The sequence below is a fragment of the Gymnoscopelus braueri genome, assembly GCF_963280865.1.
Source record: "Gymnoscopelus braueri genome assembly, chromosome: 23".
Lineage (NCBI taxonomy): Eukaryota > Metazoa > Chordata > Actinopteri > Myctophiformes > Myctophidae > Gymnoscopelus > Gymnoscopelus braueri.
This window is the reverse complement of record NC_137625.1, coordinates 27774629-27799601: the sequence shown is the minus strand read 5'-3', so window position 1 is coordinate 27799601 and position 24973 is coordinate 27774629. Positions and strand designations below refer to the sequence as shown.

Sequence of the window (24973 nt, the reverse complement as noted above, 5' to 3'; positions counted from 1 at the left end):
TATAGGAGATCTTTTCTGCCTACAGCAATACTGTACAACTCCACATCTGGTTGGCTTGATCAGGCTGATCAGGCTGTTTAGGATGAGGGATGTGGGATGCAAGCCATCGGACTATTTAGTAGTGTTTGGTCTGTCAATTGTCATTTTTTTATGTTGTAGGTTGACTATGCTTAGATGCCTATTTTAGATGTTTTCTATTACTATAATGTGTTTTTATTGATGTCTCTATGAGAGTTGCTGTAACACCTTAATTTCCCCTCGGGGATGAATAAAGTACCTACCTACCTACCTACCTACATACCTAGTTCTAGTTTGGCAAAAAAAAAACAGTTACAACGACGGAGGCGCGCCGTCTCTAGTGGACTTGAGCAACGAGAGGCACTGCCGAGCGAACCGCAGGCGAAACGCCGTGCCAAATGTTGCGAATTCCGCTGGAGCCTGTAATGGATGTTAGAATGCCAACCTGTGTATATATATATTGTGTATTGGTGGTTATCTCATTGAAGCAAGGTTTCACATAAATGTGCTAATTCCAACTTAGCCCTGGTTCAGAGCGTTAGTGAGTTCCCTCTAACGCCCTGGAAGACCCCTCGCTCTGCGCATGTACAAGGAATTCCACTGCCCTGCCAGCGCTCAAGAGTAGTGAAAATAAACAAAACCATTTCGCTACTCACCGAAGCAAAGGCTGTTTTGTGTTGTTGAAAGTCTATTCTCCGCACTGGGGAGCCTCTCAGCACCCCACCTACTCTGTAAAATACACTTTTTGGGCAGAAAATTAAATATGTCAGCGAGACGGAAATAAATTGTATTTACTCCACAGTGCCCTCTACAGATCTGGAGGATTTGAACTTACCATTAACCAAAATCTGTAGAGGGCACTGTGGAGTAAATAAAAATAATTTCCGTCTCGCTGACATATTTTATTTTCTGCCCATAAAGTGTATTTTACAGAGTAGGTGGGGTGCTGAGAGGCTCCCCAGTGCGGAGAATAGACTTTCAACAACACAAAACAGCCTTTGCTTCGGTTTGCGAAATGGTTTTGTTTATTTTCACTACTCTTGAGCGCTGGCAGGGCAGTGGAATTCCTTGTACATGCGCAGAGCGAGGGGTCTTCCAGGGCGTTAGAGGGAACTCACTAACGCTCTGAACCAGGGCTAATTCCAACTCAGCTACAGCTGTCAATCTAACAGCTGACCTGTTTCCCCCAGTGCTACTCTCACTGTATCAGCTATGTGTATTTGTGTAACTGTGTATGTGTCTCTCTTATCTTTAGTACATACCTTATATGAACATTTAGAAGAGCATTGTGGACTATAAAGAACTGTGTTAGATGAGGTTGAGGAGGCTTGTGCCCCGACGGGCGGGAGGAGTAGACACAGACACACACACACACACACACACACACACACACACACACACACACACACACACACACACACACACACACACACACACACACACACACACACACACACACACACACACACACACACACACACACACACACACACACACACACACACACACACACACACAGCAATTTCATTTCATGTTTTTATTACCACAACTAATGAATTAATTCATAATACATAAACAGAGTGCATGTGCTTTGAATAATTTTACAAAAATAAAATATTTGATAATTTGGTCAGCTATAAAAGTGTATCAATTTAAAGAACATTACACCATAAAGTTACAGCCTTGTGTCCCTTATGGTACTCAAAAATAACTACTGTACATGTTTAACCTGATAGCTTCATGAAATATCAGCTAGATTACTGGGACTACACACCAAAAACGTTTCTCATACAAAATTAGATGATCTATACAGACATTTTTAAACACACATTTGCATTTCAAAAATAATAATTTAAAACAAAGCTGCCAAAAAATATCTGAATATCACACACGCACACACAGAAAATTTAATCACTATTGCCAGTGGTGGAAAGTAACAAAACACATTTACGTACTGTACTGTACTGGCAAACAATTTTGAGGTATTTGTACTTTACTTGAGTATTTCTAATTTCCAATACTTCAACTTCTACTCCACTACATCTCGGATGCAAATATTGTACTTTTACTCCACTACATTTATTTGAAAACTTTAGTTACTTTGCAGATTTTGATTATTATTACAAAACATATATTAACCACTTCAGCCCTCTATATATTTAGGTCATTTGAAAATAGCTGATCTACAAGCTCACAAAGCGTCGCATCGTGAGCATCTTTTTTATACATTTGAAAACTTGAAATGGGACATTCTGCATTATCAGCACCTTTACTTTTGGTACATTTTGATGCCAATACTTTTGTACTTTTACTCAAGTACATTTTGAATTCCGGACTTTTACTTGTAACAGAATATGTCTATAGTGCAGTATTGATACTTTTACTTAAGTAAAACATTTTAGTACTTTTTCCACCACTGACTAATGTAATGTTGACTAGCGGTGACAAAGCTACAAAACATCACACCAAGCGTGGGCAGCTACAATACATCGTCGCCATTAAAGTGTTGCTCAAACGCTCATTGACACGGTTTTTGTCACTGTCTGGGTACATGAAAAGGCTAGGCTGTGAAATAAATAGCACAGGAAACTGACAACGTTTGAAACAGTGAAACAAGAACGTTTCAGCAGGTCATCGGAGTAGAGGTTGCAACTTACTCCGCAAGCTTTGCTGACCCAAGAGGCGAGACGACAACCACATCATGTTCTTCTAGATTTCCTTTGAAGTCATCACATCAAGGACTTAACGCATTCAATCAGGGAACACATCTACAAATGTCTTCTATATCCTAACAGTTTTCAGAAAAAAAACATATGTTGCTATTTCAGTGGTTCTCAAACTTTTTCATGTCAAGGACCCCCCAAAATGATATGTATTTGGCTGCGGATCCCCATCTGAAAATATTTTGTTCCAGGGACCCCCCAGAAGCAAAGATTTGAGTCAAAAATATTCCCTTTAAAACATATATATTCATGATTTGCACAAATGTTCAAGATTTTTTTTAAATAGCAGATTTGCTATCTGCTATTTTTGAATAGCCAAAGTATACAGTAATGGTTATAGCCAAAATCACACAAACGCGTTCCCGGATTGAATGGGTTAAGGTTACATTATTACTCAGCACCCAAAACCCACACATGCACCTAATTCCCATGACGACAACGTGGAAGGAAGCTGTCACCGTGGCAACAGCACAGGATGAGGTAATGAGGAACATTTCACCACAACTATTAAATTCAAGTTAACCCAAGCCGATTCTACATGTCTCCTAAATCCCAACAGTTTTCTGAAAAACTTATGTTTCTATATCAGTGGTGCTCAATCTTTTCCATGTCAAGGACCCCCAAAATTATATGTATTTGGCCGCGGACCCCCATCAAAATATTTTGTTCCAGGGACCCCCAGAAGCAACGATTTGAGTTAAAATGTTCGCTTTAAAAATATATATATTCAAAGATTTGCACACATTTTCACGAATTTTCAAAAATAGCAGATCTACAAGCTCGTAGCGCGGCACTCGGTGCCGCGCTATGAGCTTGTATATCTGCTATTTTTGAATAGCCAAAGTGTAAAATAATGCTTTTTAGCTCAAATCTAAAAATGACACAGATCCAGGTCTTAATGGGTTAAACGTAGTGACAGTTATTAGTTTGAAATCTGATTGCATGTAGTTTAACCGTCTTAAATTCAAGTTAAACATAGTGACAGTTATTAGTTTGAAATCTGATTGCATGTAGTTTAACCGTCTTAAATTCAAGTTAAACGTAGTGACAGTTATTAGTTTGAAATCTAATTGCATGTAGTTTAACCGTCTTAAATTCAAGTTAAATGTAGTGACGGTTATTAGTTTAAAAAATACATTCCATGTAGTTAAATCCAGCTCAGATGCTGGGAACATATTGGTTTATAATGACCAATCTGTTTTTTATACAGAGTATACACAGTGTTTCCCAAACAATGGGGTCATGGACCATGGTCCATTTTTTGGGGTCGCGGACCCATTTTTATGCATCACAGGTACTAAATATCCCATAGTTTTTAGGTTTCCTAATTCCTAACATTATTTATTTTAATTTATTTTCCCCCCAAAAAAATCTAAACAATTTCAGAATTTTTAAAAAACTAAACAAAATCTTTTCCAAAAATATCAAAAATAGTGAAAATAGCATATCTATAAGGTCACAACACACTATGGTGCGACGTTGACTCTACCTCCCTGAAAGTCCTGATCACATCACCCATTCGGCAACTCTACATGTCTGTGATTTCAAGACGGTGCTGTATTAGGCTTTATTCGTTTTAGTGCAAGCTCTGCGGAGTGTCGGTACTCTAGTCTACACTGTAAAATGGGCTGAGAAAGCTCGGACTGAAATGAATGTTCACGGACATTAAATCTGAAAGAAAAAAAAACATATTGACAGTGTTGAAAACAGTGCAGCCAGGGTTAAGGTCATTTCTTGCCCCAGAACTTGTCTCGTCTCCTCTGCGTGCGCTCCAACACCTCCGAGGCCTCCGAGCAGGACGCAGCCGATCGCCATGACAACACAGAAAAGCGGTCATCTGGTCAAAGGAAGGAAAGACGGGAAAAGAAAAGAAAAGGAACGATGTGAATTAGTAATGTTTTATTTTGTGATGTACAGTAATTAATTAAATAAGTACTGAAATAAAAATTTGTGACAATTAAAGTAGAAATCTGTCAATTAAATCTTACTCCGGTCCTGTGGTACTTTTAAAAATATAATAATATAAAACCATATGGCAATCCTGGCAAGATATAAAACCAGCAGTACTAGAGGTCCTGGTAGGATATAAAAACAGCAGTACTAGAGGTCCTGGTAGGATTTAAAAAAACAGAAGTACTAGAGGATCTGGTAGGATAAAAAAAGAAGCAGTACTAGAGGTCCTGGTAGGATATAAAACCAGCAGTACTAGAGGTCCTGGCAGGATATAAAACCAGCAGTACTAGAGGTCCTGGTAGGATATAAAACCAGCAGCACTAGAGGTCCTGGTAGGATATAAAACCAGCAGTACTAGAGGTAGTATAAGCATTTATAACGTTAACTAGATGAAACACAGATACCTTCATCTGATCCACATCCTGCTCCTGGTATCCTGCAACCTAACTCCCCTAGAGAGGAGAGGAGAGGAGCGGAGAGGAATACAGGTGTTAGACATTGATTTCACACCTCCGAAAAGCTTGCTATAAATATAAAAAATTAAGAAATCTGATTTTGCGCAGTTTTGAGTGTGCAGAGGCTCCCTTTAATTGTTCATTTGGTGTCCATTTGGCTCCAGCACCTCACTCAAGTCTACTGACAGATGAGCGAAATGAACTAACCGAAAGAAGAAGGAGAAGATGTTGGGTTGGTGTTAGTATTAACATTATTTACCATTATGTTGGAACTCGGGGTCTCTCAGGGTCCCTCGGATTCCGTGAGGGGGCGGGACCGGAGGGCCCTGCTTCATCTTCATTGGTTTAGAGCTGGATTTACGGTTGGGGGTGGAGCGAGTCGAGGGCTTAGGGGTGGGGCTGTCCTCTAGCCACGCCCCCTCCTCTCTAAGAGGGAGGGGGTCCACGGTGGCCATCCCTGCAGCAACGCTCGTTTGCTGAGAACACGGTAAGAATGATTAATATGTTATAAATGAGTTGTAATTTCATATTATAAACTGGGTTGGTCACATCATGCAATGTATACAGTGTAATAACCAGTGGTGGAAAGAAGCTTAAGTAGCAGATGTACAAGCTCACAATGCGTCGCATTGCGACACATTGTGAGCTTGTAGATCTGCTATTTTCAAATGGCTGAAATGTATTATAGTGGTTAATGTATGTTTTGTAATAATAATAAAAATCTACAAAGTAACTAAAGTTTTCAAATAATTGTAGTGGAGTATATTTGCCTCTGATTGTGTGTGTGTGTGTGTGTGTGTGTGTGTGTGTGTGTGTGTGTGTGTGTGTGTGTGTGTGTGTGTGTGTGTGTGTGTGTGTGTGTGTGTGTGTGTGTGTGTGTGTGTGTGTGTGTGTTACCTGTAAGCCCATGTATTTGAAAGGCGACTGAGGTTTTTCGATGGGGGGGTCAGTTGCCCCTGTCTGTTTAGGAGGAGACACCAGGATAGCGCCCCCTATGCCACACACAAACAAACTACATGTTCTAATTCATGTTCAACTGTTTGACTCAGGTTTGGTTTCAGTTTGGTTTTCATGTCAGTGGAAATCAAGCAAAACAAACTCCAAACATTAGCATTATCTCTGTTAACTTAAGGGGATAGTTCACCCAAAATATTTCGTATTTTCTATCAATTACACACCCCATAGAGCCTTTAAGGAGATTTTTTAGTTTTTGTCGAATTCCTAAGCCAATAATTTGATGACCGGCGGAGAGATGCTTGTGTCTCCTACCGGAGCCAGTGCCGTCATCAAATTATTGTCTTAGGAATGTGACAGAAACAAAAATATCTCCATGAATTCAAGGCTTCATGGGGTGTGTAATTGATAGAAAAGAAGTCATTTTGGGGGTGAACTATCCCTTTAATGTACATGTACACGAATATTTCAATGTTGTGACAATAGCATGCAACCCCACAGCAACAGGTGAGATGTATACTGTCTACTGTATGACAGCAGGGCCCAACTTGTGGGGCGGGGCCCACTGGTGGGCCGGGAGGGTTTTGAAAACACTACGATTTGAATGCTAATATAACATTAATATTTTTTTTAAAAAGTGTTAAAAATTACATGGTATTTTTTTCTTTAAAACCTTGAAAAATGTGTTTTCCGATAAATAGGTTTTACTAGGTTCATAGGTTCTGGATTTGTAGTGCGCCCCCCAATCCAGTTATTACACTGCGCACTGGCGCAGTCCGAAGAAAGAGACAAGAGAAAAACATGGGACAAGACAAAGAAGACTGGACTAGGACAACAAGAACTCAGTCACACTGTCACAACAGGAGGGAGTAGAAACCCCACGCACGCACGCACGCACGCACGCACGCACGCACGCACGCACGCACGCACGCACGCACGCACGCACACACACACACACACACACACACACACACACACACACACACACACACACACACACACACACACACACACACACACACACACACACACACACACACACACACACACACACACACACACACACACACACACACACACACACACACACACACACACACACACACACACACACACACACACACACACACACACACACACACACACACACACACACACACACACACCAAGTGAACCTATGAGGCCTCTACAGTGAAAAGGTGAGTCAAACCTGTTAACAATCCGCCGTCCCTCCCGTGGGACGTTTCCGCCGTCCCTCCCGTGGAACGTTTTTTTTTTGTTGCATTTCAGACAAACAAACAAGTGTACACAAGTGTGTGTGTGTCACCTACCTACGTAGGCAGGCTATATACCATTTTAAAAGGTACAGGTCTTGTGATTAAAATGATGCAAACTATTCCAAGATGGCATCAAAACGCTGACGCTATAATCAACACCGAAGTCCGACATACACAAACAAACAAACAAACATTCACAAAGAAGCAGCGACTTAAGTTGAATTCTACTCCATCAATATGAAATATTTCCACAAAAATGATGTTCTTACTTTGGGGAGGAGTAAACATTATCCAATCCAGTGATATATAAAATCCAAACCACATGTTTCCGTCAAGAAACCAACAGAAACCCCCATAGGGCATAGCAGTGACGGCCATTTTGTGGTTCCACAAAAAAAAAGGCCATTAATGTTTCCCTGAGAGATTTCCAAAAATATTTATATCACTTATTTTAACTCTCTCAGTGCCAAGAGTATTTTCATAAAGTACTCCCCCAGTGCCAGCAATTTGCGTTTTTTTTTTTTTTTTAATTTTGTAATTTTTCATTCAAATAAATGATCTGATAGGGTTTTTAAACCCATAATACAGTTCTACCAGTAGAGAGCAACAAATCGACACATTGATGACCTCGCTGGCTCACTCGCCCCCTCCCAAACAGGCTCACGTCACATCCGGTCATAACCGGATGTTGACATTTTCGACAATCGTTGATCGGGCTAAATTACGATGCGATACACGACTACGATGACTGATCGTCACCCAGACCAAAGAGAGTAGACGTGGACCTCTCCGTTCGCTTTTTATACCGTGTGAAAAACCGTGACTTTCCCTATTCTGGCCGAAAATGACCGCGGGAAAAAAATGAGAACCGGAAACGGAATCTGCGTCATGAAACCGGAACCCAATGAGTCTGAAGGAGTCAGGAAGCGAAAGTGATCATGAAAAATAAACAGAATAGCGCGACCACAGTCAAAAGTAAAAACTCGGGATTTCTCGTGCTGGCACGGAGGGTACTCGGGAAAAACTCGGGATATCTCGGGGCGTGGCACTGAGAGAGTTAAGCCTAGAATCAAGCCATCCAGGCTTCTGGTGAATCAATCGTGTGTGTGTGCGTGTGCGTGTGCGTGTGCGTGTGTGTGTGTGTGTGTGTCGTGTGTACCAGTGGCAGGGGTGGTTCGGTCGTGATGAGTTCTCTGAACTGGTCGGACCTTCAGTGTGGGGGTAGGTAACCTTCCCTCTTTTCTACACACACACACACACACACACACACACACACACACACACGCACATTGCATCAGGAGATTAGTAATGATGTTCCAAGAAATATTTGAACAACACTAATGACAGTGATTATTGAATTGTTGTTTATGTCAACAATTTATTTAGTCATCATGATGACGATTTTCTTAGCGATTATTCTATAGATTAATTGAATAAAAGCTTAAATTTGAAGAAATAAAAGTTAAAGTAAGCTCACAATGCGTCCCACTGTGGCGCGTTGTGAACTTGTAGATGTAGTTCAGCTATTTTTTAAATTTTTTGAAACTTTTTGCCTATTTAACCCATTAAGACCGGGAACGCATCCGTGTCATTTTAAGATTTATTTGGCTATTCAAAAAAAGCATATCTACAAGCTCATAGCGCAGCACTCGGTGCCACGAAATGCCCCAAAGTAGGGATTAATTATTAATCGATTATGTTTTATCAAATGATCTAATATCGATTAGCTGTCATAATCTACATATGACTGTGATGAAGATGTAATGATGATGTTAATCTGGCTGTTATGAAGACAGCATTGTTGTCGTGTGGAAAACTCATAATGTCCAACACTATTCAGGATTCAAATTCAAAAATAGCAGATCTTCAGAAGCTCAAAACGTGGCACATCGTGACGCAAAACAAGTGGGTTTTTTTACGATTTTTGCAACCCCATTTTTTTCCACCCAGTGCCAAATATCTAAGTTATCCTGGGCGCTACACTCCCTCTGTCCAGCCTAGGGAGAGCCCAGAGCCGAGCTCATGCCTCCTTCAATGCATGAGAGCTAACAAGCCTTCTTATCACCCGACAGGGGGGAGGTTCCCAGGTTGGAAAAACATCGTGACGCATTTTGAGCTTGTAGATCTGCAATTTTTAGTTTGACCCTATAGTATGAAGTAGGGCACTAATTTACAAAACAAAACAACAAAGCATAAGAAGTTAAAACATGGAGATAAGAGGTTTCTGATATGATAGTGATGAAGGTTTCAACAATCAACATACTCATCTATCGGCTCCATCTCTCCCCAGGCCAGTCGTCTGGAGACAGGCGGTCCAGGACACATGGCCGTGTTGCTGTGTGTGTGTTTGTCGCTGTGTGTGTGTTGTTGTGTGTGTTTGTGCTGTCTGTTCTTGTCAGTGCATGTGTGTGACTTGTCTCCAGACCCACTCTTGCTAGAAACACCGGAACTGCTGCTAACCCTTTAACACACACACACACACACACACACACACACACACACACACACACACACACACACACACACACACACACACACACACACACACACACACACACACACACACACACACACACACACACACACACACACACACACACACACACACACACACACACACACACACACACAATAACCAGCCACTGGTCCACCTGCAGTACTAGAGGTCCTGGTTGCGAACGCAGCGGAAGTGGAGCTTACTATGAAACCGTGCTCGGGTTGTGTGTCTGTCTGTCTGTCTGTGTGCAGTATTGTGTGCGTGCACTGCCTGTGTTCAGCCACCAAAGTGCGCCAGAGTGCACTACAGTGTGGCTGAAATCCGCCTGCCCCTGGGTGACTAATTACACTCCTCTGAGAGAAATATAGCAGCTACAGTCAAAAATAACACATCTAAAAGCATTTAGACGAGAATGGGGCTAGCGGTATGGAGCCTTCTTGTGGCGGCCCTGTTCTCACTAATTTCACTGTACCACCCACTTCTCTACAATTGCTCATTCCTTTCTATTCTTCTTATTGTTATTTTCGAGCTGCGTTCGCTTCCCGCGCTCGCGCGTCTTACTTGTAGGATATAAAAGCCAGCAGTACTAGAGGTCCTGGTAGGATAGAAAACCAGCAGTACTAGAGGTCCTGGTAGGATAACCACTTCAGCCCTATATACATTTCGGCCATCTGAAAATAGCCAATCTACAAGCTCACAATGCATCGCGATGCGACGCATTGTGAGCTTGTAGATCTGCTATTTTCAAAAGATTGTTATACAGTTTATACATTTGAAAACATGTGAAATGGGACATTAATGTATGTTTTGTAATAATAATCACAATCTACAAAGTAACTAGTGACTAAAGTTTTCATATAATTGTAGTGGAGTAAAAGTATAATATTTGCCTCTGAGATGAAGTGGAGTAGAAGTAAAAGTACAGACATTTTGAAATACTCCAGTGAAGTAAAAAAAAATACCCCAAAATTGTACTTAAGTACAGTACTTAGTAAATAGTAAATATACTTAGTTACTTTACACCACTGTTTCTCACCTGGTCAGGTCCAGTGGTTGGACAGACCGACTGCTGCTGCTGGTTCTCACATCATCATCATCTTCATCAGGGTCACCAGCCACATTACTGCCGTGTTCAGAGGTGTGTGTGTCAGTCGGTGTGTTACTGTGTGTGTCAGTCGGTGTGTTACTGTGTGTGTCAGTAAGTGTGTCACTGTGTGTGTCTGTAAGTGTGTCACTAGCTTCCCACAGTGAGTTGTATTCTGACAGCAGCTGGTTGAGGTGGTTTCTGGAGAAGTGAGTTCCCCAGGCCCTGCGACGGTACGATGAAGCCTTCTCTCGCAGTTCCTGTACCTACAAAACACACACGCGCACGTGCGCACACACACACACACACACACACACACACACACACACACACACACACACACACACACACACACACACACACACACACACACACACACACACACACACACACACACACACACACACACACACACACACACACACACACACACTATAATACCGATACCGATCATCACTGTAGGGCAGAAACCTCGTATCTGTAAATGAATGCCTGTTATCTGCAAATTAACCCATTCAATCCGGGGACGCATCTCTGTCATTTTAGATTTCTTTGGCTATTCAAAAATAGCAGATCTACAAGCTCATAGCGCGGCACTCAGTGCCGCACTGTGACTAATACATTTGGAACACAGATTATTTTTTGGACATAACACACATATATATATATATATATATATATATATATATATATATATATATATATATATATACACATACATACACACACATATATACATGTATATATACATATATCTCTGCTGTCGGGCAGAAACCAGCTACCTCCAACATGTTCATTTTTCAGGAAAAAAGGAAATGAGTTAGGAGGTTTTGTTCATCATTGATAAGAACAGCTGAATGGACCTCCAAGCTCACAATGAGGTTGGAGGTCAAAAGGGGGTGGAGCCTGGAGTCAGCAAAACCAGCTAACTCCGCCCCCTTTGGTGGAGTTAGCTGGTTTAGCAGAAAGTTTGAGGATCCAATGGAGTTAGCTGGTTTTGTCAGAAGCACTTTTTAATCCTTTTTTTTTACCAACACACAGACGTAAAGGGTGTTCAATAGCACTGATTTATGAAAACAATATGCAAAAGCGTCAAAATGGAGTTTTCTGCCAGACAGCAACGAATATTATACTATAACGATCTTATGACATTATTTCGTCACGATCGAGTGGAAAACGTTACTTCAGAAAATGGAAAAAATAACCTGCATTCCAATGGATCCAATTAGTTATTAGTTAGTCTAAACCTCTTGCTAATACTTTTCATTGGTTCAATACAGTATATATAAAAACCCACAGACACACATAACCACTTTCACTTTCACTATAAACATTTTCCAAAATTGCAAAAAATAGCCGATCTACAAGCTCACAACTCATAAGTTGTTGCAGCATTAATCAGCAAAAAAAAAACATAAAACGTTGACATACTATGCACGGGTTTTCCACCCAACAGCAATGCTATACTGTTGTGCTGAGTTAGGGTTATTACTGGAGAATAGAGTCTTGACTTTAATCTTCCTAACCTAGATGCCGCACACACACACACACACTCACATACACACATGCACACACTCGCACACGCACGCACACGCACACGCACACACACACACACGATGCACTGACTAAGACAGTTTCATTTCCCTGAAGCCTGTGGTTTTAGACTCAGCACTGACTTCTCAGTAACACACACACAAATGCGCACGTACACAGGTGTGGAGAAACTGTAAGTGAGGTAAGGTGAAGTTAAAGTAGTCGCTCAGTGGAATTCCTGACTGGATGATATGACTGAGTAACTTAACTGAAATGGTAGATTCTGTACATTCCAAAAATCCCCATTGGTGGTAATGTTTTTTTTTTACCCTGACTTGCCTTTTCTTCAGCCTGTATTGTTTCCAGTGGTCGGAAGTAACTAAGTACTGCACTTGACTACAATTTTGAGGTACATTGGCTTTACTTTTTGCATTTTGATTTTTTGATACTTTAAATGTAGGTAAATATTATACTTTTTATTCCACCACAATTATTTGACAGCTTTAGTTATTAGTTACTACAAAACATGCACGCACACGTGCACACATGCACACACACACAGGGTTTACCTCTTTGTACCAAGAATATCCCTGGTCACTGTCCTATAGACAGACAGACAGACAGACAGACAGTCAGGTAGTAGGCAAACAAACAGACAGACAGACAGAGAGGTAGACAGAAATACTCACAAATAAACATGATGGATGGTCTTGTTTCTGCAGAGTGCATTATTCTTCAGTAACCATACGACTCTCAGTGGATTACCACACTTATGTCAGGGCCACTTGTCAATGATTATATAGTCATCTTTCCAATTACATAGCGTTGCTGTCAGGCAGAAACCTTCTGCCTCAATATTTCAACTCTTTATGATTTTTTTTGTAAACGAACGCCGTACTTTGTCATACTTCAGTGTCACACAAAAGTAGCAACTCTACAAGCCGAAGTAGTACCCTATATTAGAATTGGTTAACCCATTAGGACCGGGAACGCATCTGTGTCACTTTAGATTTATTTGGCTATTCAAAAATAGCAGATCTACAAGCTCGTAGCGCGGCACCGAGTGCCACGCTACGAGCTTGTAGATCTGCTATTTTTGGAAAAATCGTGAAAGTGTGTGCAAATTTGAATATACATTCATAATATGCATTCATGCGTTGCCGGTCTTAATTGGTTTATGGGAGGCCTTCACGCCTCATGTCACTATTAAATTGCAGCTACGCCCAAATATGGAGTGTGTTGTCTAACCTCAATGTGTCGTCATGGCATCAGACACAAACAAATCAGTCTGCGACATAGATGTGAGGGCCGCGAAGCGGCTTGAACACATACATGTAGTGTGTGTGTGTGTGTGTGTGTTTGTTTTACCATACCATATTTACCATATTTATAATTTGATCTAATTCTAGGTGAATATATTTGTAGACATAGTTGAATATTACATGTATATAGTCTTGTATAAAGTAGGACATTACTGACCCGCTGGATGTCCTCTGTCAATACAGGAGAACGGTAGTTAGACAGGTACTCAGTCTTCGACATCCTACACAGACAGAAAAGACAGACAGACAGGTTAACGGACAGACAGACACACAGACAGACAGACAGACAGACAGGCCCGGATTAACCCTTAAGACTGGGAACGCATCTGCGTCATTTTAGATTTCTTTGGCTATTCAAAAAAAATCGTGACAATTTGTGCAAACCTTTGAATATATATATTGTTTTAAAGCGAACATTTTAAACTCAAATCTTTGCTTCTGGGGGGGGGGTCCCTGGAACAAAATATTTTGAGATCCGCGGCCAAATACATACATACATCATTTTGGGCGGTCCTTGACATGGAAACGTTTGAGAACCACTGATATTATACTGTAGCAACATAATTTTTTTCATTCAAAAAAAGGATTCAGGAGACATTTGTAGACTCCCCAGAAGCAAAGATAGAGTTACAAATGTTCACTTAAACGATTTTTCAAAAATAGCAGATCTACCAGCTCGTAGTGCGGCACTCGGTGCCACGCTATGGGCTTGTATATCTGCTATTTTTGAAAAGCCAAAGTATAAAATAATGGTTAAAGTGGTTACACATACGCGTTCCCGGTCTTAATGGGTTAACACAGTGTGGTGTCCCATAGTGAATTCAGTTGAAGTGCCCACCCCCCCCCCTCCCTGGTGACATTTACTATGGCTACAAACACCATCTATTTTTATGCCTACATGAACTTACAGCTAAAGTACAGGCTCACCACACACATGATACCATAGATCAGGGGGAGGCAACCTTAGGAACGGGTGCCAACATTGGCACAAGGGAGGGTGATCACTGGCACACTGGCATAAGTGTGAGAGAGAGTTTTTTTTTCTTTTAAAATTAAATATAAAAAAAAAAGGTTTAGTAAGTCAAATACATATAATTTTGAAAGTTTGAGAACCACTGATTAGGATCTAGAAGACAGTAGATTCCCCAGAAGCAAAGATATTTAAAAAAAAATGCTTTAAAAAATACATATTCAAAGATTGGCGCAACATTTTCACAATTTAAAAAGAAAATATCAGATCTACTGTACAAGCTCATAGCGTGGCACTCGTTGCCACACCATGAGCTTCTATATCTGCTATTTTTAATAGCCAAAGAAATCTTAAAATGACACAGATGCGTTCCCGGTCTTAATGGCTTAAGCGATATTATGATTATGATTTGTGGATTAACATTGGTAGGTCGCTTAGTAACACACACCTGTTCTCATCAGCTGCATGAGGAGGGGGTGTGGTCTTTTGGGGTGACTGGGGGGGTGGGGCTTCCAGTTCCTGTTGTGGGTGGGGCTTCACCTCTGGTACCTCCCTCCTCTTCCTCTCCTGAGATACAGAGAGAAAGTGCATGTACTATGTATTGTAAATGTGTGTGTGTGTGTGTGTGTGTGTGTGTGTGTGTGTGTGTGTGTGTGTGTGTGTGTGTGTGTGTGTGTGTGTGTGTGTGTGTGTGTGTGTGTGTGTGTGTGTGTGTGTGTGTGTGTGTGTGTGCATGTGCATGTGGCGTGCGTGCATGCGTGCTCAACTGTTCTCACCAGGTGTTTTCGAAGACGATGACCCCTGGGCGGGGTCTGACACTGGAAGCTCCGCCTATACTCGGTTTCCATGGCAACAGGGTTCTTCTTAAAGGGAGGGACAACCCTGCTGCTGGAGTGCAGCACCTAGGGGTCAAAGGTCACACAGGGGTCAAATTAAACAGTAATTAAACCCGCCGTCAACGAGCGAGTGAGCGCAGCCAGGGCTGCGGCGGCCATGCTGTCAAATCAGCATTGGCGAGACCCCCAATTTAATACATATTTGGCCCCGGACCCCCATGTGAAAATATGTTATGCCAGGGACCCTCATAAGAGACAAACATTAGATTTTTCAAAAACAGCAGCACACAACGCGTCGCAATGCGCCATGTTGTGAGCTTGTAGATCGGCTATTTTCGCATATAGTGTAAATTAGGCTAAAGTGGCTAAACTGATTTTGATGCTATATTACCTCATTTTGCTGGGGACCACCTGGAGCCCTGTGGGGTCCCCAAACCCCACTTTGAGAATCACTGAATTAGAGTCTATTTCAAATTTGCACATACTGTAGAGGCCATCTGTGCTCTGGCTCCCAAACTCCTCTGGGTCCTCATTTGTTAACCCATTAAGACCGGGAACGCATCTGTGTCATTTTAAGATTTCTTTGATTATTCAAAAATATCAGATCTACAAGCTCATATGCTATGAGCTTGTAGATCTGCTATTTTTGAAAAATGTAGAGAATTTTTGCAAATCTTTAAATATACATATTTTTTTAAAGCGAACATTTGTAACTCAAATCTTTGCTTCTGGGGAAGCAGTTATTTTTTGAAAAAACATGTTTTTTTGTGGTGCTCAAACCTTTTCATTACAAGGACCCCCACAAAATGATATGTATTTGGCTGCGGACCCCCATATCAAAATATGTTGTTCCAGGGACCCCCCAGAAGCAAAGATTTTAGTTACAAATGTTCGCTTAAAAAAAAATATATATATTCAAAGATTTGCACTCATTTTCAGGATAAAACTAAAAAGTAGCAGATCTACAAGCTCATAGCGCGTATCTGCTATTTTTGAATAGCCAAAGAAATGTAAAATGACACAGATGCCTTCCCAGTATAAAATGGTTAAAATAGCAGATTGGCTATTTTCACAATTTTGGCCTCTTTCTTAGGTAATATTTGACAATTTGGCCAATGTTTGACAATTTTTTTATAGTATAGTTTGTTGATTACTTTTGACGCGGTAATGGTCTTATTTTTCAATTATTATTATAAAAGGTCTTAAAAGTCCTTAAATCGTCACTTTAGAAAAGTGCAGATACCCTGTACACTTATACTGTATGTTGGTTGGTTTACTGTTGAGGCCCCTGGGGACTGTCCCCAGATGACAGTGACAATTTAAGGGCTTTTAAGTATCTCACAAAGAAAGAAAAGAAAAAGACAATTTTTGCATCAAAAGTAATCAATAAACTATACTATAAAAACTGGTCTAATATTGGCCAAATTGTCAAATAGTATAAGAAAGAGGCAAACAATTTGAAAATAGCAGATCTGCTTTTTTCATAATATTCATCTGTGCAACCGAATCAAACAAAATGTAATGCCTTAACTCCTACATTCCAAGTGCTTATAAGGGTGGGGGGTCTCCTGTTCAAATTTTATTATGTTGGAAATATTGTGTTTGGATGTGGTCACTTATATTTAATGTTGATATGACACACTGACTATCAAGAAAATAAAAACATGGCACTTCTTGTGTCAGAAACCCTGGTCTATGGTTTTGGCACAGCAGACACCAGCCCTCTTGCACCATCTAGTGGACAGTACTTAAGTACAGTACTTAAGTACAATTTTGTGGTATTTTTTACTTTACTTGAGTATGTTCAATTTTCTATACTTTTACTTCTACTCCACTACATTTCAGAGGCAAATATTGTACTTTATATAATTATTTGACAACTTTAGTTACTAGTTACTTTGAATATTTGGATTATTATTACAAAACATGCATTAACCACTTCAGCCCTATTTAAACTTCGGCTATTTTAAAAATATCTTTTATACATTTGAAACCTGTGAAATGGCACAGTCTTCATAATGAGTACTTTCTACTTTCTATTTTGATGCCAATACTTTTGTACTTTTACTCAAGTAAATTTTGAATTCCGGACTTACTTGTAACAGAGTATCTACATTGCAGTATTAATACTTTTACTTAAGTAAAACAAACATGCGAGTACTTTTTCCACAACTGCATAGTAGTAGTTAATATTAATGTATAGTATTATGAGCTGTGAGTACAGGTGAGATAGCAGGTGAAGTTGTTAAATGTAGTGTTAGGGTAAGGTCGGGGGTTAAAGAGGCTAGTGAGCTGCAGGTGCAGGTTTGTTTTATAAGTGCTAAATAGCTCTATATTCTGATAGACCTTTTCCATTTGTTTTCCAGTAACAGGGGTTTCCCCATCTCTCCAGCTCTTTAATAAACATTGGATATCGGCTGAAATTGGCAACCCACCAAAAAAAAAATTATGTTAAACCCATTTAGACCGGGAACACATCTGTGTCATTTTAGATTTTTAGCTATAACCATTATTTTTATACTTTGGCTATTCAAAAATAACAGATCGACAAGCTCGTAGCTCGGCACTTGTAGAACTGCTATTTTTGAAAAATGTATACAAATCTTTGAATACGTATATTTTTTTTTAAACAACATTTTTAACCCAAATCTTTGCTTCTGGGGGTCCCTGGAACAACATATTTTGATGGGGATCGGCGGCCAAATACATATAATTTTAGGGGTCCTTGACATGAAAAAGTTTGAGCACCACTGATATATAGCAACAATAGTGTTTCAGAAAAATTAAGACATTTGTTGAGACATTTGTTAGTTACCTGTTGAGCATTTAGTAATGGCGACCCAGCATGCTTTGCCGTCTTCCAGGTGAACTGTCTGTGATACTCTGACCTCCGCAACTTTGACCTTTCACCTCCTGACCTCAACCCAGCCTTCCACCGTAGGGCACACTGCGCACACACACACACACACACACACACACACACACACACACACACACACACACACACACACACACACACACACACACACACACACACACACACACACACACACACACACACACACACACACACACACACACACACACACACAATATGATGATGTGTACTGAATGATATAATGTGTACTGCACTGTTATCATGTAATATCTATTCTAAACCTGAATATCTCGGCTCACCCCATTGGCCACAGGCTGCTGTCCATGAACAGTGGTCAACGTTGCCTGCGGCTGTGATTGGCCGTGTGGCTCAGAGGGGCGGGGCCGGGGGGTGACTTTACCAGAGAGGAGAATGTTTATTTACACCCGCAATGTGGATCAATCTACCTACTGTATGAAAGGTGCTGTAAGAAAAACATGTTTAATAGCAGTAGTAGAGGTATTCACAGTAGTAGTAGTACAGTAGTAGTAGTAGTACAGTAGTAGTAGTAGTAGTAGTAGTTGTAGTAGTTTTAACAGCAGCAGCAATAGTAGTACTACTAGTAATAGTAGTATTAACAGTAGTAGTAGTAGTTGTAATACATTAAAAAAGGCGCACGTTCTGTAGTGAATTTACTGCTTGTACGCCTTAATCTGAAATTAAGACAAAACATTCAATAGTATACAGTATATGTATTTTGTATTTGTATTACATCAATCTAATGTATTGAGTGTAGATCAAAACCAGTGGTGGAAAGTAACTAAGTACATTTACTTAAGTACACTTTTGAGGTTTTTGTACTTTACTTGAGTTTCCAATACTTTTACTCTTACCCTCACATTTTGGATCCAAATATTGTACTTTTACTCCACTACATTTATTTGAAAACTTTAGTTACTAGTTACTTTGTAGATTTTGATTATTATTACAAAACCTACATTAACCACTTCAGCTCTGTATACATTTCGGCCATTTGAAAATAGCAGATCTACAAGCTCACAATGTGTCACGATGCGACGCATTGTGAGCTTGTAGATCTGCTATTTTCAAAAGATTTGTATAGATTTGAAAACTTGAAATGGGACATTCTGCATAATGAGTGCTTTTACTTTTGGTACTTTAAGTACATTTTGATGCCAATACTTTTGTACTTTTACCCAAGTGAATTTTGAATTCTGGACTTTTACTTGTAACGGAGCATTTCTACATTGCAGTATTGATACTTTTACTTATTAAGTAAAACAATTGAGTACTTTTTCCACCACTGATCGAAAGTGGGCCGGCCTCCTGCTCTGCTGCTGGCCTCCTGGAGGCTGGCTGTCCAGGGGAGGATGTGGGAGCTCTGCTGTCCAGAGGAGGGTGTCTCCTCTCTGGGCTGGCCTCCTGCTGTGCTCCTTGCCTCCTGGATACAACTCCTGGAAGACAGACACACAACACACACACACACACACTAGTATAGACCGATGCCATATTCTTTTGTGTCAGCTAGGTGGTGTTATGTATGTAGTTGTGTTACCGTTAGGAGCCCAGATCGCAGACATCTGAGGACGAAACATGACAGACTTCTTCTTGGAGGCAAGCTGAGGTTCTCTACTGACACCTACAGACAGACAGACAGACAGACAGACAGACAAGTAGGTGAAAACCCCATTTGTTGAATAGGGATTGTATGTTTTTGAAAGCAAACAATATACTGTAATGTTATTTCATCCATATGCAGAAACATGTGTATGCGATTCCCATGGATTTTTGGGCAGCACACTCGTTCAGGCAACGTCCTGCGTTGGTGACTTTTTTTTTTAACAAGCCAGGTGCGCAGACATCGAGGCCTTGAGGATCGTGCCCGAGCGAGCCGCTAGACGAGCGAGTGCCCACGCGCGTCTACGAGCGAGCCAGCCAAGTTGGCAAGGCGTCAGTGGTTATCATGGTAAGCGGAACGCTCGCCCCCATTTTGTCTGTGGAACCCTCGCCCCCAGCGTTTCTTGTATTCGTTTTACTGAGGAATAAGTTTAGGGTTAGGCATTGTTTTACTGAGGTTAAGTTTAGGAATAAGGTTAGGTTTAAGCATACGTCGTTTTACTGAGGTTACGTTTAGGAATACCTGGTGGTGAGCGTGTTTTGGGGCAAGCGTTCTTGTATTCGTTCTCATAGCATATTACACCATGGTTTCTCATAGTGGGTGCCGTGGCACCTTAAGGTGCCATGAAGCAAGTCCAGGGGTGCCGCATGAGTTTGTAGATCGGCTGTTTTGGGCGAATGTTCCCCCCAGAATATGGATGCTGGGGTTGAAGTGGTTAAAGTTGAATGTTATTTTCATGTTACGTTGTAGCAGATCTTGTAGATCTGCTATTTTCGGTGCATGACACCTGCAGCACGCAACAGAGTATAAGGGGAATATGCCAAAAAACCTAAATACACAAAGAATTGACTGACAATGACCGACACCAATAATCACAATGAATAATCTATTATGGCCAAAATACGCCATATTTAATATTCTATAACCAAATTCTTTTGACAAAATAGTGGTAATAGCCGATCTACAATGCGATGCATTGTGAGCTTGTAGATCTGCTATTTCCACTATTTTTGAAAATGTATGAACCTTTCTCAACATGGAAACGATTATGACGATTATGCAAATTATCGATTATCTCAAATAATTGCGATTAGGCAATTATGTAATAATTGTGACAGGCCTAGTTGTTGACACAGCCAGGAGGATCAAACGTGAAATTGATGAGCAGCGCTCCTCTCCAAAAGTTTAACTATTTAATGGCTGAAGCACTCAGGGTGCTCCGCCTGGGAAGAGGTGAGCTCCTGAGTGTCTTCCCATAGAAATGCACGCTGACGCTGGCAGCTCAAAAAATGCTTCCTGTAGACATGTATATCTGCCCCGTGCAACTTTTGTTTACAAAGCCTAAAAGCCACACAATTAAATCGCTAATCACAATCATCTGTATGACAATTAATCGTCAAATAAAAATGTCATAATCATGACAGCCCAAACAATAACACGTCATTTACGGCCTGATGTTTACCGTTGTTTCAGCTAAGCTATCTGTGATAATAACGTTCGAGCTCAGCAACGGTTGACAGGTTAAAACGTTAACAGGCATCAATAAACGCTCTGGACATGACATGGAAAGCTCTCCTCCGCTCATAAAACACTTTATGCGGACACAGGCCCTAAATCTTGCCCAATCCTTGACGACCTTGCAGGCCAATGCGAAGGCTAAAATGAAATTTAGAAAGCATTTTATGTAGACAGATGGCAGCCAGTCATTTGTAGACCATCCTAGAGTGTGTATAGTTTCAATGTAGAGATTATAGATTTTTTTAAATATTTGATTGTGGCGTTGATTGCAGGCGTTATCACACAAGGGCCAACATTTTTAAAAAGGGGAATTTAAACCTGTATTTAAGTACAATAATTGAGTGAAAAGTGGTGTGGCCTGGCTAGGTTTTGGTGTTGTGGTTTAAATTTATTAAATTTATGTTGTATATTGATATTCACACTCAAGTGGTGAAACATTGATTCTGCCGTCCCAAATGTTTCCATGTCAATAGGCTCTATGCACAGTAGCCATATTGGAAATAAATTGGGTCCCTTCCTTACTTCCTTCACACAGGTGTTACCAATGATACTAATGAAGGCTCTGTTCCTTTTAAGTGTAGCACAGTGGTTCTCAAACGTTTTGATTTCAAGGACCACCCTTACGGGTCCATTTGGTTCCAGTTGTAAGGGCCCATTTGGAACCCCCTCAAGGAACCATGAGGGTCCCTGGACCACACTTTGAGACCCACTGGTGTAGCAGAGTGTTTCCAGTGAGCCAACATGCACAATATCAGCACCCTGACTCTGTTTGACCAGAATGGAACAGAGCCTTCATTAGTATATCATTGTTAAGATCTGTGAAGGAAGTAAAAAAAACGATTCCAATATGGCTGCTGTGCATAGAGCCTATTGGCCTGACAGACGAGTAGCCAGTAAAAGTGTTCGTTTACCTCTCTGTTTAGAGCGGATGCCAGCCACTGGGAGGCTTCGCTGGGGAGACACACTTCTGGAGCCAAACGATGTGTAACTCCTCTGGTATTCACTCATCCCCTGGAAATAGAAGAAGAAAAATACGAACAACCACTACAGTTGGTCCTGTATCGTAACCATTTAACTCTGAGAGAGGACACATGGAATGTGTTATAGTGTAATAGCTGGCTGCGCTGATGACAAGGGTAATCTCATTAATGTATTTGATTGTGCTGTGGTGGCACAGTAAACTGCATAAAGCTGATTATAATTAATCCATCATCACACAACACCGGATAGACTGGAGTCGAACAGGTTGATATCGATAACAAGCAGTCAAATCATCAAATAATCTCTTTTTTATTGTAAAAGATAACATTAGTCTATCACACGTTAACTCTGGTCAGCTGCTTAGTCAATTTATCAAGTCAGTTCAGTTGCATGCTTATTGGTTATCTAATGTCAAGGGACATTAGTCTTAATTCATACTTTATATTCATGGGGGAGAATTACTCAGAAGATTACTTGATTTAGTATAGTATGCAACTTTGCCCTGCGTTTACATAACAAAACAATAAATACATCATTTTTTTTTCAAATAACAGCTGGAGAAATGATGGGTCAAAAAGGTATTCATTGTTTTGTTATGTAAACACAGGGCAACAGTGTAGAAATTACTTTGTTACAAGTATAAGTCCTGCATTCAAAACCTTACTTAAGTCAAATGTATAAGAATCTAATACATAAGAATGTATAAGAATCAGTCATTTTGCATAATGCCCTTTTCAGAATCATATAATATATAGTTATTGGAAAGGAATTACTTTAAAAGGTAGAGTAAGTATTTTGTAAAAGGATAAAGCTCTATATTCAGTAATTGCTATAGAGACTATAGCAAATAGCAATGTGTTTGGATGTTACAAGTTAAAACGCCTGGGTCTAAGTACCCGTATCTTCCGTATTGTTCAATAAAAAAGCATTTTAATCTGATCGGTGGCCATTTTCTTAGAATTTTCTCCTTATGCTTTCAATCATGCGCCCCTATCGGGTTTGGAGGTGTATTACACTCTGATAAATTATAACTATGAGAAAATGGTCGCCGATCGGATTAAAATGCTTTTTATTGAACAATACGGAAGATATGGGTACTTAGACCCACCCGTTTTAACTTGTAACATCCGTGGCCGTGGGGTAAGCACTTTATATTTGAGATGTGAACGTTTATGTAGATGTATGGGTAGTAAATGGAGAAAATAAAAAAAAACAAGAACAAGTTGCGCCGTGACGCTTGTGACAGACAAGCCTTGGCTACTTACTTACAGTGCAGTCCCGTGTCCCATACGCACTAGCAGAGCTTCAAACTCGACACGACCCTAGAGCTCCATTCATTCTGTGTGAAATAAACTGAATAAAACCTCGATTGTCTCACTTGTTCACCTTAAATGTTTCATAAACAGCATGATCATGATGTTATATGAGCTATTTACCTTCAAGTTCAACCTTCAATCAGACAGACAGACAGACAGACTGTTAAACTAGCAGCTGAGCTGACAGCAGAACACTTCCGGGGTGTTTAAGCCACCGACGGTTGCCATGGCAGCGAAGCGACGCCAGCGTGCGCAGGCGTGGTCAAAGCACTATGTGCAATATAACCTCGAGCTTATTTAATACATTTTTTCTTTCCGTTTATTTTTCCAGTATTGTAACTGCATTTTGTCCTGTTATTTTGTAATTGTAATGTTAATATTTAGTCCAATAATAATAAAAATAATAATCAACTAGGGCTGTTAGGCGATATGACTTCAACCATAATCACGTTTTTTTTTTCAAACTTTTGCTAACACCTCACACGTGAAGCGTTGTGGGCTTGTAGATCGGCTATCTTCGCTATTTTTGTACACCACCATTGTATAATAACAAAATAAGTAAAAAAAACATCACGTGGATGCACCTGGCCACATATCGTCAGTGTTGTAGCCTGGGGTCAACGGGTCACTTGCGGCTTGCCTGAAAGGCCCTCCTTAAAGGCCTCACCGTGGGTTTGTTGGGCTTCTTCCTCACGGAAGACACAGGCTGGGGCGCCAACCCATACTGCTCCCGGGTGCCGTCTACATTCCGGCTGTCAACCATCTCTCCGGTGGTCACCAGACTGTTCCTGGTTGTCACATAGTCTATTCCTATGAGCCACTATAAACAGAATAACTATAAACAAATCTATTAGAGTAGATTTGCATAGTCGATTCGTTGATATAAGAAATCTTTTTTTAAAGAAAAACATGTGTCATGATTAATCAATGAACCCACATAATCAAGATGAAGTGGGTATTGGTTGTATCTAAATTTCCCAGCCCTGGAAGAGAGTCATATCTCCTCCTTCTGCTCCTTCCATCGAATCAATCAACAAAAC

At 40.5% G+C, this 24973-nt stretch overlaps 1 protein-coding gene across 6 annotated transcripts; it reads right to left on the bottom strand.

Moving 5' to 3' along the window:
• Positions 1 to 1653: 1653 nt before the first annotated feature.
• On the bottom strand, positions 1654 to 24126 carry mdm1 (Mdm1 nuclear protein). 6 transcript variants are annotated; one of them, XM_080420829.1, is made up of 18 exons: positions 23883 to 24064; positions 22548 to 22647; positions 20056 to 20139; positions 19793 to 19954; positions 18800 to 18894; positions 18438 to 18569; positions 15563 to 15688; positions 15235 to 15353; positions 13974 to 14037; positions 13064 to 13096; positions 10914 to 11227; positions 9644 to 9841; positions 8540 to 8622; positions 6047 to 6141; positions 5409 to 5625; positions 5099 to 5146; positions 4438 to 4578; positions 1654 to 2736 (listed from the first exon to the last, which is right to left on the bottom strand). In XM_080420829.1, exons 2-17 carry the CDS (start codon positions 22642 to 22644, stop codon positions 4469 to 4471), a joined length of 1977 nt encoding a protein of 658 aa, XP_080276955.1. In that variant the 5' UTR covers positions 22645 to 22647; positions 23883 to 24064; the 3' UTR covers positions 1654 to 2736; positions 4438 to 4468. The 6 variants fall into 6 exon arrangements, with proteins under 6 accessions (XP_080276955.1, XP_080276954.1, XP_080276957.1 ...); XM_080420828.1 differs by lacking the exon at positions 1654 to 2736 and having other exon boundaries at positions 3588 to 4578; positions 23883 to 23956; positions 24054 to 24102; XM_080420831.1 differs by lacking the exon at positions 1654 to 2736 and having other exon boundaries at positions 3588 to 4578; positions 23887 to 23956; positions 24054 to 24087.
• Between the last annotated feature and the right edge of the window lie 847 nt (positions 24127 to 24973).

Bases quoted from the DNA above. Each gene is read 5' to 3' on its own strand.
- mdm1 (XM_080420830.1), bottom strand. From the start codon at position 22,644: ATGAGTGAATACCAGAGGAGTTACACATCGTTTGGCTCCAGAAGTGTG. The intron at 18,570-18,799 runs GTGAGCCGAGAT...GTGTGTGCGCAG, and splicing joins AGCAGCCTGTGGCCAATGGG to TGTGCCCTACGGTGGAAGGC. The intron at 6,142-8,539 runs GTACACACGACA...TGTGTGGCATAG, and splicing joins CCGAACCACCCCTGCCACTG to GGGGCGCTATCCTGGTGTCT.